This window comes from Botryllus schlosseri, chromosome 11, assembly GCF_051294905.1.
Source record: "Botryllus schlosseri isolate E-star chromosome 11, Bs_hap1, whole genome shotgun sequence".
NCBI classification, from domain to species: Eukaryota; Metazoa; Chordata; class Ascidiacea; order Stolidobranchia; family Styelidae; genus Botryllus; species Botryllus schlosseri.
In genome coordinates, this window is record NC_137246.1 from 7,860,692 (window position 1) to 7,878,339 (window position 17,648).

At 38.8% G+C, this 17,648-nt stretch overlaps 1 protein-coding gene across 1 annotated transcript; it reads right to left on the reverse strand.

The window, feature by feature from the left end:
* Window positions 1–823: 823 nt before the first annotated feature.
* On the reverse strand, window positions 824–2,215 carry LOC145450924 (induced myeloid leukemia cell differentiation protein Mcl-1 homolog). The gene is made up of 2 exons (XM_080329414.1): window positions 1,053–2,215; window positions 824–994 (listed from the first exon to the last, which is right to left on the reverse strand). Exons 1-2 carry the CDS (start codon window positions 1,524–1,526, stop codon window positions 881–883), a joined length of 588 nt encoding a protein of 195 aa, XP_080185540.1. The 5' UTR covers window positions 1,527–2,215; the 3' UTR covers window positions 824–880.
* Window positions 2,216–17,648: the final 15,433 nt, after the last annotated feature.

A 17,648-nucleotide genomic window follows, 5' to 3' on the forward strand; every position in this document is an offset into this window, starting at 1 on the left:
CCTTAATCATCGAATGACAACCTTGAAACTTTGCACGGTGTTTGTTGGTATTGTCATGATATAGAACGGAAAAATCTTGTCTCCAACCCTGATTGTTCGACGGTTTATTAAATTGACGGTTCGCGAGCCGCGTGTTTGAGATCTCTGTTTTAGACACTGTAACAATTTCAAGAGGTTGTCAGTGAAATTTGAACATTTTGATAAAAATGCGTTCACATCTAGCAAATTTCGTAGGCAGCATTATTTTAATTCAATACATATCAATTCAATCAGTGAATCCCTGGAATTTGGAGATTTTGAACAAGCTAATTGTGCGCTCATAGTAGTTATTATGACAAATAGTAGCCTTAGTTACAAGGTAGCTTGGCATTTTAGCCTACTTGAGTACTTTAAAGAAGTACATGTACTTCTCTGCTCAACATCTCAAACATCAAGGACAAAAATAAACTACGTCCTTTCCTTTCTGAACGATAGAAGTGGAGTTATAGTCTACAGACATAACCAGTTACTTACTTACTTTGAAATCTCTACTTGTACTTGTATTCGAGCAGAATTGCACGATGTTGAGTACCATCGGAGGGCGTCTATCATACTGCTGGAAAATTAAGGTTCAGTGCTCGAGTATCAAATTAGATTTACTTGAGTAAACTGATGAGTTATAAGTGATTCTATTAAAGTTTATATGAGGCTAGGTGCTGGTAAAAAATCGCCAACTTGATTATTTTGGAATATAGAATAGATGACCAACTTCTTTCGTCAAGCACCATAGGACCCATCATTCATACTGAAACTGTATACATCCCACAGTAAAATGGATGCGATTAACGATGAAGAATTTTATTCTTAAAATATTACATGAGATAAAACATGCGAACATCCATTATCTTGATAATGCCATTGCTATAGATGTCAGTCCGATTCCAACAAACACGAGTCCCTTCCAAACTTTATTGTAGTCGAAAGCGGTATTATCAAAAAATCCTACAAAGCCATCCTGTAACAAAAATAGAAGATAATTTATAAATCCTAAGCGAAGCATGTAAATCACCTACCCATCCTCCATTTCGCACTATCCACTTTAGTCTTCTGCTAGCAATGTAATTCCCAATTGTCTGTATGATAGCTTCTATATGCTCCCCGTGATGTTCATCCTCGTTCTTGCGAGCAAGAATGCTACCGAGCACAAAAAGGGAGACAATCCTCCCCCAATTTTCTTTGGTATCTTTGAAAATTTCATCAGCTAGCATCAGGAACAGCCGCTCATCGGGTAAATATTCTTTATATTTTTCATTGACTTCAACATCACTATAGCGGAGACGTTTGGAAACTGCGTTTAGGACTGTTCGATGTCGCTCGAGCATTTCATCTCCAACTTGACGTAAGGTTCTCTCTGCTTTCGTATTTACCTTAACGCATGAGCCGTCGAGTTCGTACATGATAAAATTCCTGGTCAAGGAATATGCTTCGGATATGATTTCATCCTTTTCTTCAGTGATCGAAGGTGCTGATACTCGTGATGATTCCATGGCTTGAGGAGAATAGCGAGTCAAAGCTTATTTCGAGATCTAAGCTACTTTGGAAATGAGGATCCTAGGATTTGCTTAAGTTTCATCTATATCGTACAATGCGTTTTCGCGTTCCAGAATGACTTATGTCAATGAAAAATAGCAAAAATTATCTTTCAAGCATTGATCATGGTTTTGTTTTTGAAAGATGTCGCGATGTCGGTATAATATTTTCTAAAACTTAAACTAGGACGAAATCATGAATGTGTAGGACTTATGATTAACATATATTGTGCGCAGACAACTTTCTTACAAGAACTATGATATTCCTGTACTTGCACGAATTACAAATGCGGTATTGTAATTAGTATATAGCCTACTACACAAAATCCGGAGTCTAAAAGTTTTTATTACAGTTGAGAAAAAGTACTCGATACGCTATATTTGAATCTAAAAATATTGCTTGGGGCTGTCTAGGTGCTTGGTAAGAACGCAGTAAAGGCATTGAACAGCATCAGTTGCGGGATTACTCGCATCAATTACTAGGTACATAATAACGCAAGTTAATACAAGTTGGTTCGATCCTGAGCTTACGTGCACCAATTACTATAGCTACATAATACAACAACTTAACACTTGTAAAACACGATATTTGATCCTGGAGAACTGACGATATAGTTTCGAAGTCTCACTTCGTGGTATTACAATATACGCTTTAATCAACACAACGACTCGACACAGGAAAAACACTTTCACGTTATTCAATAAGTCGATTCTCGAGACTTGTTGCTTGTGTGATTTACCACCGCTGTGCAAAGGGTTAGGAACGTTAGAAATATAGTTCCACATACTATTTGTTTTGACGCAGGGGAAAATCATTCGATCACTCGACACTTCTCGTTAGTAAAGTAAATTGTTGTATAATATTTTCTAAAATACAAACTCGGACGAAATCATGAATATGTAGGACTTACCTTAAACATATATTGTGCACATACAACTTTGTTACAAGAACTACGATATTTCTGTAAGTACTAGGTCTGTGTTGGGTTATTTGAATACTAGGATACGTGACCATTCATGTAAAAAAGTTATCTTGATATCAAAAACATTTTTTAGAGACTATATCATTCTATAGTTTGAAAACGCGTCCATTCATTCTTCAGTTTCGTTGTACGCGAATATCGGGTAAAGTCGATCACTCATTTATCAGCAGTAAATTTCTAGTAAAGTACAATAAGTGATGATGTCCGAGCGGCTAAACAAGTAAGTATCGACTTCTTCCGAGTACTCAAGTACGTTTTTTACCTACATGCACCAAATATTCTCAAGTGTTTATGATATTGTACTGCTTCAAATCCATTATAGTTTCAGAATTAAGCAGAAAAGACCTGGAATACTGACGTTTTACTTAGTCGGAAATGGGTACTTAGTAGGTAAATACGTACTGGATGTGGGCTTCGAAGCCTAGACTAATAAGAGGAGCGTGATTGAAAATAGATGGAGGATCACTGGATTAAAGTTTACTGAATACCCCGCAATGTAAAATTAGTATATACTATACAAAATCCGAAGTATAGGTATGTGCTACGCTCCCGCAAAACAGATTCACGCAAATGTCGGTATAGAACTGCGTTAGTTTTAAAGTTGTTTAATCATGAAATGCGTAACAAAATTTAATATGGTACATTGTCATAATGTCTTACAACTGCGTACCGAGTTTCAAGGTGGGGGAGTCGATTATTAACATGGTAATTCCGTTTTAAAGTTGTCTATGTATACGTACGTGCTGCGTTACGGAAAACAGATTAAGCCAAAAGTCGGTATAGAACTGCGTTGGTTTTAAAGGTGTTACATCATGAAATGTCTGACGAAATTTGGTATGGTGTATTTTCATATTGTCCTACAACTGCGTACCAAGTTTTACGGTGGGGATTTGCGTGATAAAAGGTAATTTTTCGCTCTTTTTTTATTTTTTCTTGAAATTAGTATTCATTTTACAAAAACGTCGTGTATAGGTAAAGTACTTGTACATTTCGTAGTGCTGAAGCATAAGTTTTTAAACTATTAACTAGCCAAAATTTTCAGAATATCAACTTTTGCGTGAAGTCTGTCTTGCATTTAGTTGTCGGCTCTGAAAGCAAGCAAAGTTTGTGGTATTTGCACAACATCGAAATTTGTACACTTCACGCTTATCTTATATCGAAAACATAAGTTTGTTAACAATATTTCGAATCATGGGTATGAATAATTTTTAAAACCTAAATATGCCGCATCCAAACTTAAGTCTGTCTTGCATTTAGTTGCCAGTTCTGAAAGCAAGCAAAGTTTGTGGTATTTGCGCAACATCGAAAATCGATAAAGTAGTCTAAAACCTAGTCACTTTTTACGTGGAGAGAGTACATAGCGAAGTACTTGTACATTTTGGAGTACTAAAGTATAGATTTGGCCTGCTTGCGCTATACTTAATGAATCATTCCCGTGTCATAAACACTTGAGTAGTTGGTGCGTGTAGACAAAAACCTACTTGAGTACATAATTTTTTATTTTTCATTGAAATTAGTATTCATTTTACAAAACGTCGTGTAAAGGTAAAGTACTTGTACATTTCGGACTACTCAAGTATAGGTGGAAGTACTTGTACATTTTGGAGTACTCAAGTATAGATTTGGCCTGCTTGCGCTATACTTAATGAATCATTCCTGTGTCATAAACACTTGAGTAGTTGGTGCGTGTAGACAAAAACCTACTTGAGTACATAATTTTTTATTTTTCATTGAAATTAATATTCATTTCACAAAAACGTCGTGTAAAGGTAAAGTACTTGTACATTTCGGAGTACTCAAGTATAGGTTTTGCCAGCTTATTATATGCTCAGTATATTATATGTCAAGAAAGAATCGAGCGAAAGCGCTGTTTCACGCCGTCTTGCATCGGTCACGATTAGTTTTACTTTTCAACTAACTTGTTGTCTGTCGTTATATTCATTAGACTCGCTTTCATGCGGCTAATTTGTCCCTATCATTATAACGTCGGGGATCGCGTACCTGCGGCGAAGGTGTTCGTTTAATTATAGCGACGAGAACCGGGCCCCTGCGGCTAGTCCGTTGGCATTTAGTGTTGAGTTAAATACCCTTATAGTCGAAATGCAAACATTATACAGGTAGCGGTTGTACTGCGAGCTGATAATAAGGCTTAAAATGTGGAGACCTCGCAAATCGAAACCGCGATCTGTCTGCACTCAAAATCGCATTTTATATTATTCTAGGGATTATTATTATCAAGTCGCATTTAAGTAATTAATTAGTGATGATGCATTTATCCGTGCGATATCGCAGTCTTCGTGAACATACATACCCTAACAACATCAACATCATCACAAAGCAATCGTAAGCGTTGTTTCACGCCATCTGGTAGTGCTGGATGCGTTTGTGACGTTAACGCTATTACTGATATACTATGCTCTTTTTTCGAAATAAATTAACATAAATTAATTAGTGATGATGCCATTTCTCAATATTTACAGAGTGTATCATATTTAATCTTAAATACACATAAATTGATTGCGCGAAATACATGTAGTATTTTAATATGTCACCATAAAACCGCGCATAGTTCAACGTTGATGAGTGTTATCAGAGAGCTCATATTATCCGCGAAAATATATAGTCCTAAATACACATAATAGGATATCTAGCGAATACATTCTTGCATAGACATCATAGTTTTCGAGGAAAGTCGCAAAACAGCTTAGTATGTCAAGTTTACGCAATACTTAGTTCAAATCCCTAGCACGACGTGGCGAAATTTCAGGATGAACGTAAATAGCCTCAGGGGCGGACTCGACACGCATGATTGGTGCGTACCAAAGCCAGCTAATCATACTACTCAGTCACATTTCAAGATCATACTTTGAAACAATCCTTGAAACTTACAACTCTATTCACGACTACGTTTTCCGTTTATCAAATAGAGTTTCAGTAAATACTATCGCGATATTTTAATGTGTTACTACACACAATAGAATCAATCAATGAAATAGCACCTGTTGTTAATATTTGTAACTTGACAACCACTTGTTCATACCGCGATCGACTTGTGACGCGATGAGCTAAATCGGAATATTTCAATCTATTTGTCGAAACCTTGAACAAACTAGCAGGTTATTTTTTGTTGTAATCGAGTAAACGGAAATAGTATTACGTCTCAACATTTTAACATCTTCCCATACACAAAAGAGTAAAATACAAAAAAGCCTTGTCAAGTCAATCCGTTTGTAACTTACCCAACCAAAGCAAAAAGTATCCTTATGAAAAGTAGACAAGACTACGCGAGTAATCACCACAATCCAAAATCCATAACAAGTTCGGTTGTGGTCATATACCGCCAAATCGTCTTTTTGTTCAACTGTAAAAGTCGTTACTATTTTGTAAGATAAAGTAATTACTACTCGGTATATTTTATAAACCAAAGTAAATATTACTCGGTGTGTGGTTTGAGATTACCATATTACATTTTAGTATACGAGATTTGAATATCTGACCAATGTAGTTGAGAATTCATTTCTTACGATCGAACGCAGACGTTATCTTGAAAATTTTCACGATGTAAACATATGAATTGACACATTGATTCGACATATGTAATAGTTGATCATGACTTGATTATTAAATTATTTGCGTTAATTAGACCCCGCGTTGTGGTAAATGTTATGACAACAACAAACTTTTCAGTACCAATGTTATTAACATATTAAGCTGTAAAACTATACTTGAAAGATATTCCGTGTTGGTACAAATCACTCTACGTATTACGGATATCAGAAAATATTTTACAAATGTAGTTGTTTCCAGCAACCAAGACTAAAGATGACGCAACAATTTCGTTATTCAAACATTGAACACCCGATTCAAAATGCTTTATTGGTCAAATTCGCAACGATTAATTGAAACGACTAAGTGTAGAGTCAGTATATTACAATGGCGCGTCGTTACTATTGAATCTAGCAATTGATACGATTTATTGTCGGGATTTGTGACAGTGCGTTGAAACATACACAACTTTCAGAGTGTGAAAATATCACTTTGGGTATCGAGTACCGTTTGAAGCGTGCGATCAATACATAATGCCGTTCGCAATCTCTAAGCCGTTGTGAAGTCTACAGATTTACACTTCAAGACTTTGATCAACACAGAAGCAATTAGGAATATCTTTACTGGACGCATCCTATTCTACTAGACTTGAGTAATACACAAAACTCATAGCATTAACAAAATCTCAATAGGTGCTTCACCGAAATCTATAAAATCTGTTTGTATTGGTACTCAAAGTAGTGATCATAAATGATCATTTGAATAAGTAATTGTATTCATAAAACCAAACTTGCGAAAGTCATTACCATAACAAAAGAATATTGTAGGTTGCTTGCTAAATGTATGCCGGAAATATTTGTAAAACGCTCACGACCAAAGAAACCGCCTATTGTCATTCGCTAAAGTAAATGTCATCACAATACTCTGTCACTAAAAGACGTTACTTGGACGTGCTTGAATTCTAGACATAGTTCTGATTTACCCAACACAAGACCCAAGGACAACCCTAGTTTCAGCCAAACACAGATATCCAAAATATCACACACTTCGCTATTCCTAAAGCGCAAACACCCGATACAAAATAATACTTGTTTTGTTGTTGCGGTATCATCTTCACAATATCACACAATACGAATGATGGTTATGTGCAGTGGTGGCTTTTGGGGTGGGCGAGGTGGGCGGTCGCCCGGGGCCCCCCCTGGTCGAAGGGCCCCCCTATTTGGATTGTGCGTTTTTTTCAAGGAGAATGACGAATAAACATGGAAATCCGTGCACCAAGCAAGAATATGATTCCGTACAGATGTGTCAATCATCATCAAATCACTGCATTTGTTAGAAAAGTCCCGTATCCCGATAATCATCACGTCTCTGCATGCAGTAGAATTACTTAGCTTCGATGTAGTCTATCCTTGCACACATGCAAAATAGACATGGCCGAATCCAGCACCTGGGCAAACCTGTGCGGTGGTTAAAGATAGATAATAATAACCGAATTGGAAGGGGGGTCTGGGGGGCTCCGCCCCCCAGAAGTTACGGATAGATACTTATAGGGGGCCCCCCTGTATGTCTCGCCCAGGGCCCCCCCCGTTCGTAGGGCCACCACTGGTTATGTGTAACAGGCGGTCGACTTGAATCACACCAACCTGGAAGATTATTTACTCACTCTTTACATAACAATTATTGATCAACACCACGTCATCGGTGTGTATCGGGTTTTCTAGATGCAAGCTATATGCTAGTGTAGCGGAAAATAATTTAGTGTAACAAAAACAATTTTCATTCTCTTGACTTATGAAAGCAACAGACGAGTCTTCCTTTAATATTTTGTTTGTTTCAACTAATTGCTTTGTATGATACGATCGATATCCCACAACTTTTTCAGATCGCAATACGAAAGATATTTAATTCACACAAAATACTTCACTCGATATCCCCATACTATACTAAACCGCGGAATGATTGGCCAGACTCTACAAAATGTTTTGATATCGTTTTTTACACGAATGGTTAGGTATCCAAATATTCAAATAATCCGAAACGCAACTAAAGTACTTACAGAAATATCATATAGTTGTTGTACCAAAGTTGTATGAATATACTATTGAATTGCATACTAAAGTTTTGTACCTTCAAGAACCTCTTCAAAGTTGTATGTGTACAATGTTTATCGTGAGTCCTACACATTCATGATATCCGTCCGAGTTCGACTTTTAGAAAATATTATGTCGACATACTGATGTCTTTCAAAAACCAAACCTTGGTCACTACTTGGGAGACCTATCAATGCCGTACCAGTAATCTAGTTACTTCCACCAAAGAGTATGTATTCGACTTACGTTCCACAAATCTAACACGCAAAACAATTTACTTTGCTAACGAGAAGCGCCGAGTCTCACATCGAAAAAACTAGAAGGTGGAGCTATATTTGAAAAAAAAACGTCGCTAACTTTTGTGCACCAGCTGTAAATCACACAAGCAACAAGTTTCAAGATTATGGTTATTGAAAAAACGTTAAAGTGTTTCCCCTGCACCAAGTCGTTATGTTGACGAAAGCGTATATTCTAATATTATGATCGATTTGCATTCGTTGGTCGCAAACTGTCACTACTCTAAATAATTATTTTTCACTCAAAAGCATACTTGTCACCAATCGTTTTCATCAAGCACGAGTTCAAGAAACCTGCTTCGACATGAATAGTTATTTTTATGTTGTGGAAATAAGTAATAATAAATTTTAGTAACACTATATCAACATCATCGAGTTGTGCGAATAGATTTACATGTGGTTTTAATCGAAGTACACAACACGGTCTAAAGTAGATTCATCTCTATTGTACAGCAACTCGGTAATCGAAATGCATTAACTGTAACGATAGCGTACCATCGTTGTTTAGAGGTACCAAGCCATGCGTGTGATTCTGATGTAAGCTGTGATCTTGGTCTGCTGTTGTTCATATTTAAGTGGCATATTTAGTAATTGTTTACCTTTCTGCAGGCATAATTGGTAATTAAGATCAATGATGTTAGTGTAGGAATGTTGCCGGAATAAATTGGTAAGATTTGCATTGTTAGATAGGACGCAGTAGGCTAGTATTGATTCTGTTTTTGTGTAGCTTTTAGTTCACCGTATCACTTCCGTATTTCCACTGCAAAAAGAAGATTCATGCGCCTTGGCTTTAGTCAACGAATATATTGAAGGATATACAAGTGTGGATTTGGTTGTGGTACGCGTTGACTACCGGGAGCCTTGCTACGTAATTCGAGTTGATCTTGAAGAGCCGTAATAGTGAACAATTTACGGAACAATTTACTGAACAATCTATAGTGAACAAGATATTGTTAGTGAACAATTCACAACAATAGAGGACGTTTTCAAGTCAGCCCTAGCTTGGTGAAAATTTTTGCACTCTGAAGGAAGGTGGAGTTATACTGTAAAGATTCAAGACATCATTATTGAGCCGTAAGGAAGAAATCAAAATGCTTGATAGTGATGATCCAATTACAGAGGCTTCTGCCCGTCAGGAACCTGAAGATGCAATTCCCTCTAGTGAATTAGCGGGAACAAGTAACCAGGAAGTGTCTGAAGCAGACGTCCAAGAAGGACGCAAGAGAACTCCAACAGAAAAAGGTACTGAATTTGCTATTGCTATGTGCCGAGATAAGGTCAAGTCAACACGTTTGGCTCTAACAAAGACGACCACTGAAGTACTAAGCCTGGTATGAGGAGCCGAGCTACACATACTTAAACAAGGGAAAATAAAACTGACTGATGCTTTCAAGGAATTTTCTGATGCTCATCAGACGTATGTGACTAAGCTTATTGAACCAGATGAGATCGAAGATGCAAATAGTAAATTTGCTCGAGCAAATGAGAGGTACAATGAAGCAGTGAACTCTATAAATGAAACTATCCATCGTGTCGAAGCAGAAGAATCAGATTCAATTTCCATGAGATCCTCCCGTTCAAGCTCGTCCAAAGGTAAACGTTCAATACGTTCTTGTAGGTCCAATGCTTCCTCAATAAAGCAACAACGTTCAGAAGCAGCTGCTGAAAGAGCTGCGTTAGATGTAGACCTACGGTATTCAGCAGCTGAAAACGAATTAAGCCAGAAGCTTGTGTTAGAAGAACAGAAAAAAGAGGAATTGGAAGCGGAATTGGAAGCAGATAACAGACGATTACGTGCTAAACTTGATGCTTCTCAAACCAGGATTAAGCAACAGATGGAGCATTTAAAGTTGCAGAGAGAAAGGGACAAAGCTCGTGTCCGAGAACGGATCCTAGCAGATGTTGATCATGGACCTGATATAGCAATGGAGACTATGAATCCGCTTGTGGTTCCTACACCGAAGCCAACTTTGAATCCAGCATCCAGATCATTGCAAGTGACTCCTGTTCCAATCGAAATTTCAGGTACTCAATTACCATCAGTTACTAGATTGAACCCACAGTCGACACCGTTTTCTCCATCTGCTGCTTGTGCTGGGTTTGCTGAACCGTTGATTGCACCACGTCCTGTTGCTCGCAAGGAATCTCTAGAATTTGATTCACCTGTTGAGCCGAGTAAACAGTATCAGAGATCTGTGCCGATCCTGCCATGTGAGGAACCGAAGGTATTCCGTGGTGACATATTGGAGTATCCTGTATGGAAGACTCGTTTCACAGAATTAATTGAAAGAAACGTGAAGGATCCAAGTAGACGGCTGAGTTACTTGAATAAATACACTGCAGGAGAAGCAAATCAGCATATTAATACGTTTCTTGTGAATCCTACAACAGAAAGTTACAATGAAGCACAGCAAATTTTGGAAGATTGGTATGGAGATCCTGATGCGATTACCAACAGTTACAGAATGAAGATACTAGAATGGCCTGTGATCTCTACGACAGATGGAGGTAAGGGACTCAGACAATTTTCAAGTTTCCTGACCAGCTGCAAGACTTTGATGACAAATTCTAAGTACTTGTCTATAAATGATGAGAAGGTCAATCAAAGCATTGTATCTAAGTTGTCTGCAGCTCAGAGGGATAATTGGTCCAGAATCATTGCAGAAGCCAAGGAATCTGCTAATGGTCATTCTTTTGTCGCTGAAGCAAATGAATGTAATCGTAATAGAATGGCTCTCTCCAGTTCTGCAACATTCTTGATGTTATGTGATCATGTCAGAAAGGAAGCAAAGGTTGCTACGCAGCCTGTTTATGGCACTGCTATTTTGAACCAGATTGTGGCAGAGAACAGGAAGATTCACGCTCCTTACAAGAAGGATTTTAAAAGTGCACGTACATTCGCTACGAATTCATGCGACGAGGTCGACAGCGACGTTAAGCAAGAGAGTGCACCTAAGTTTGGAAGTGAATCCAGAAAGGAATTGAACTGTCTCTACTGTCATGGACAACATGGATTATTCAAATGTGCCAGTTTCAAAGATGCAGAATATTCAGCAAAGATTCAGTTCCTTCGTGAGAACAGACTCTGTTTCGGGTGTTTAAAGCAGAATCATATCACAAAGTTCTGCAGACATAGACTCAGATGTGAAGTATGCAACAAGGTTCACCCGACAGTTCTCCATAGGGACAGTACCGACACAGAAGTTATGCACAGATCTACTCCAGAGTCAAGACCTGCTACAAGTAAGCAGAAGACAAGTTCCGCAAATTGTCTCATGACTGGAATAGATCGGGTTAAGTCGACGAGAATCGTGCCGGTTTGGATTCAAGATGCGCTGCATCCAGAAAAGGAGATCAAAACGTATTGTGCTTTGGATGAACACAGTGATTGCACCTTCATCTCTGAGAAGTTGATGGACCAGTTTGATGTTGAATCACATGAGGTAAATCTTCGTATCACTACTCTTTATAACGTTACTATGGCTGCGGCTCGAAAAGTAAAGGGGTTGAGAGTGAGAGGATTGGGCGGACCTTATATTGATTTACCTTCGTGTTATTCTACTGATGAGATACCCGTAAGCACTGAACAAGTAGTGTCAAGGTCTATGATCAAAGATTGCCCTAAGTACCAAGGCATAATGAGTGAATGTGTGGAATTTGATTCCAATATTGATGTTGGCATTCTGATAGGCACAGATTGCATCGAGGCTCTGAGTCCCATGGAAGTTATCACTGATAAAGAGTCCAACAGCTATGCTATTAAATCAGTGTTGGGATGGAGTATAGTTGGCCTTGTAACAAAATCATGTCCAAGCACTCTGCATTGTAATCGCATTGTGAGTCACAATGTTAACAATTCGAGTTTTGTGCCAATTCATCAGACCAAAGAATTGATTAATCCAGTGACAGTGCTGAAATGCTTTGAACAAGATTTTTCAGAAATTTCTTCAAAACCTGGCATCATGTCAGCAAGCCTTTCAGACAAGCCAATATCTATAGAAGACAAGAAGTTTTTGAGAATTTGTGAAAATGGAATAGAGATGACGGCAACTGGACATTATGAGCTACCATTACCATTTCGTAATGAGCCAAAAATTCGTAACAACAAACCACTTGCCATCAAACGATTGCAGGCAGTGAAGAAGAAAATGTCTCAAGATCCGAAGTATAAACATGACTACTGTGAGTTCATGGAGAAGATCATTAGTAAAGGTTATGCTGAGAAAGTTAAGAAAGATGATCGCGGGACTCCTGGACAGACCTGGTATTTGATTCATCATGGAGTTTACCATCCTACGAAACCGAATAAAATTCGAGTTGTGTACGATGGAAGCGCTAAGTATCAGGGAGACTGTCTGAATGATCTCTTGCTTCCAGGGCCATGTTTGACGAATTCCATAATTGGAGTCATGTTAAGATTCCGTAAAGGATTGTATTGCTTCACTGCGGACATTGAGCAGATGTTTTATTCGGTTCATCTGAAACCAGAATATCGAGACTTCTTTCGCTTCCTCTGGTGGGAAAATGGAGATACGAGCAGGGATCCTGTAGAATACAGAATGACTGTACATTCATTTGGTGTTTCTTCGTCACCTGGCTGTAGTATATTTGCTCTGAAGAAGACTGCCGAGGACAATGCAGAAGAGTTTGGTGCTGATGTAGCCAAAGTGATAATATCAAGTTCATATGTGGACGATATTCTTGCCAGCTGTGATTCCATTTCGGAAAGTTTATTGTTGACGAAGTCCTGTAAAGAAGTTTGTAAAAGAGGAGGTTTTAATCTCACGAAGTTTGCTGCCAACAACACTGAGGTTTTGAGTAAGATTCCTGTTGAAGATAGATGCTCGGAGGTGAAAAATATTGATTTGGCACGTGACAGCCTACCTATTCTAAGAACCCTGGGCGTTGAATGGTGTATTGAGTCCGACAGTTTCATGTTTCGGGTTTCAGTGAAGGAAAGACCCTTCACTAGGCGTGGTTTACTTGGAACTGTTTGCAGTATTTATGATCCGTGTGGCTATTTAGCTCCTCTGGTTTTGGAAGGAAAGCTCATCCTTCAAAGTATGGTAAAGGATAAAAAAGACTGGATTGAAGCTTTGCCAGCTGATCTAAAGCCACGTTGGGAGAAATGGATCAGTGAACTGCCACTTATTTCAGAATTGAAAGTGAGAAGATGCTTCAAACCAGAAGGTTTCGGTGATATTAAGAAAGCCGAATTGCATCATTTCAGTGATGCTTCAAATAAGGCATATGGACAATGCTCATATTTGCGTCTTATTGATGACAATAACAATATCCATTGTTCCTTTGTTATTGGAAAGTCGAGAGTGGCACCCTTGAAATTTGTGACAGTACCGCGATTGGAATTAACTGCCGCTGTGGTTTCTGTGCGTGTTGGAAAGATGTTACAAGACGAGTTGGAATATGAGCATTTGACAGAAACTTATTGGACAGACAGTTCAGTTGTTTTGGGATATATTTCGAACGAGTCTAAAAGATTCCATACTTACATTGCGAATCGTGTGGAAGAAATTCGAAGCCACAGTCAGACCAATGATTGGCTTCATGTGCCGACAAAGGATAATGTTGCTGACGATGCATCGAGAGGACTGACTGCAAAGGAACTGACGAATCAGTGCCGGTATTTGAATGGTCCAAGTTTTTTGTGGAGGTCATTACCTGCTGACTCGAAGAGCTCAAATGAATTTTCTGCGTTGAATGAAGAAGATCCAGAAGTTAGGAAAGCAACTGTTTTGACAACTAAAGGAGAAGTTGAGTTGCCAGATCTTCTTGAAAAGATGTGTTATCATTCATCGTGGCCGAAAGTTCTTCTTTTCACAGCGGTTATGAAAAGATTTATCAAGTATTGGAAAATCAAATTGGATGCCAGAAAGAGTAAGCTTTCACCCAATTATGATGAGATAAAAGCACCAGTATCAGTGCAAGAAATGAACGAAGCCAAATGTTGCGTAATCAAGTTGGTGCAGTATGATGTTTTCGAAGAAGAATTGAAGAACATTGAAACGCGTGTGGATGTTGGTGATGGAAGTACCGACAGGAGTGTGAAAGTAAAGAAATCTTCCTGTATGTACAAACTGCACCCGTTCGTGGATGCAGATGGATTGCTTCGTGTTGGAGGGAGATTGCTTTTGTCAAGTTTACCAGAAGGGTTGAAACACCCAGTCATACTACCGAAGAATCATCACTTGACAAAACTTATAATTCAACACTACCATGAGAATACAAAACATCAAGGACGTGGAATCACACAAAATACAATACGAAATGCAGGATTTTAGATAATTGGAGCAACAAGAATGATTTCTCAGTACATTTCGAATTGTTGCACCTGTTGCAGACTGCGAGGACAAGTATTGCAGCAGAAGATGGCTGATTTGCCCGCCGACAGAATCGAAGTGGAGGCACCTTTCAGTTATTGCGGTTTGGATATTTTTGGACCATGGATCATCAAGCAGGGTCGCAAAGAATTGAAAAGGTATGGTGTACTCTTTACCTGCTTGTCCAGCCGTGCTATCCGCATAGAGGTGGCCACCAGTTTGGAAACTGATAGCTTTTTGAATGCTTTACGTCGTTTTGTATGTCGTAATGGACCGGTACGTCAAATTCGTTGTGACAGAGGCTCTAACTTTGTTGGGGCATCCAGAGAGTTACAGCAAGCTTATAAGCTGATGAATCATGATAAAATTCAGAAGTCACTTTTGATGGATGAGTGTGATTATTTCCCGTTCAAATTTAATGCGCCTTCAGCATCTTATCAAGGAGGAGTATGGGAAAGACAGATTCGTAGCTGTCGAGCTGTTCTTTCGTCTTTGTTAATGAAGAATGGTCACCAGTTGGATGAAGATTCGCTTCACACGTTCATGGTGGAAGCAGAAAATATTGTGAACAGCAGGCCGCTGACTGTGGAGAGCTTGACAAATCCAGATGGACTTGTGCCTTTGTCTCCACACAATATTTTGACTATGAAGACAAAATTGGTGTTACCACCACCCGGAATATTTGGGAAACCTGACATGTATTTGAGGAAACGTTGGCGTCGTGTTCAGCATTTATCGAATGAAGTTTGGCAAAGATGGCGGAAAGAGTATTTACAATCATTACAAGAACGTCCAAAGTGGAACTCAACCCGTCGTGATTTGAAAGTTGATGATATAGTGATCATCGTTGATGACAACAGTCCCAGAAACTGTTGGAAAATGGCACGAATCAACAAGGTTTACCCGAATGAAGATGGACATGTTCGCAGAGTTTTGTGTCGTGTCGCAAACTCCGCTCTTGATTCTAAGGGCAGAAGAACGAAAGATGCCTTGCTTCTGGAGCGACCGATTCAGAAGTTGATTTTACTGAAGAAGGCAGAAGAACAGGGACTATAGCCCGACGAGGAGTTTTTTGTTTGCTGTTAAACTGTTTGGTTTTGGTGTTAATGTTGTTTAGAAATGCAGTCATTTCTAGGGGGGGAATGTAACGATAGCGTACCATCGTTGTTTAGAGGTACCAAGCCATGCGTGTGATTCTGATGTAAGCTGTGATCTTGGTCTGCTGTTGTTCATATTTAAGTGGCATATTTAGTAATTGTTTACCTTTCTGCAGGCATAATTGGTAATTAAGATCAATGATGTTAGTGTAGGAATGTTGCCGGAATAAATTGGTAAGATTTGCATTGTTAGATAGGACGCAGTAGGCTAGTATTGATTCTGTTTTTGTGTAGCTTTTAGTTCACCGTATCACTTCCGTATTTCCACTGCAAAAAGAAGATTCATGCGCCTTGGCTTTAGTCAACGAATATATTGAAGGATATACAAGTGTGGATTTGGTTGTGGTACGCGTTGACTACCGGGAGCCTTGCTACGTAATTCGAGTTGATCTTGAAGAGCCGTAATATTAACATTTAAACAACGATCTTGGTTCGTCATGCGAAAAATATCTTTACTGTCGCAACACTCTGCACAAGATGTGTAAATTCCTTTCACACTCATAATAATACACTAACGGGATACCGGCGACAACGTTTAACAACATCACTGACACTGAACATACGATGCCTGCTCAAGTAAAAATATCATTTTACTTTGGAGATCTGGCGTTTACTCAGTGTACCAATACATATTCTCTTGGTTATCTAGCTTTCCCTAGAGTAACAAAACCATTTTCATTATGAAATCCGACAAACACAGCTGACAATTTGGTATATCGAAATGCGTGTTTTGGAAATTTGAGAATAGTTTCCGACATGTCCGCAATGTCCAGGTTCGCGCTTTAGGTTTTCATGAGTCAAAGTGTCTGAATAAAACACCGCCTCGACTTGGGTAAATGTTTAACGCACAGATAACAGCGGTCGGAAATCGAGGAATTTACGTGTCCATCGGGTTAACAACACCGGGTTACTTGTGTTTACTATGTTTTACCTCTCTTTATTGACCAACACATACAGCCCCATGCAGTTTGAAATCGGAAACCCCGAGAAAGTGTTAACCGGATCCGGATATCAACTCTGAATCGATAAACCACACGCCACAACCTGTGTCTCTATGAAAATAACAAGACATCGCGCAAATCAAGTATACTTCGTGATTATGTACCCACACACCGTGATTTAGCTTAATATGTAGTTTAGAAAATCTGTTTATTAATGTGTATCAAAATCATCGTCTTCTTTGTACGGCGTTACTGTGTCTCATTTTCGTGGATTCGTGTTAAATTGGACTGAAGTTTGATTTAAACGGACGGATGCAGCGACAATGGATTATGTGTGTCCAGCTACTTACCGAGGCTATACATAAAAGTGAAGCCGATTTCCCTGATCCTGCCATCAAAGAGTGGTATCATCGCCGCACCCATAAGAATAACGATATATCATTGTCGCACTCACCGTAAACGTTAGGATTACTTCAAATTGGTCATATATAATAATTTGCGATATAGACAATAACTAAGTACCAATCATGTGACTATTTGCCATACCTGATACATATTCAACACCGGTCGAAAGATGTCTAGAAGTACGATATGCCGACGCACCCATTAGAACCAATGGCGATGTGCCAGAGATCGCGTAAGAATACATGACAGACACATCATCGCCGCAGCCTATACGCGAAAGTACGACGTGCGACAGATGCCTATACCTAAAAGTACGATGTGCCA

Bases quoted from the DNA above. Each gene is read 5' to 3' on its own strand.
- LOC145450924 (XM_080329414.1), bottom strand. From the start codon at position 1,526: ATGGAATCATCACGAGTATCAGCACCTTCGATCACTGAAGAAAAGGAT. The intron at 995-1,052 runs GTAGGTGATTTA...TTTTTGTTACAG, and splicing joins TAGTGCGAAATGGAGGATGG to GATGGCTTTGTAGGATTTTT.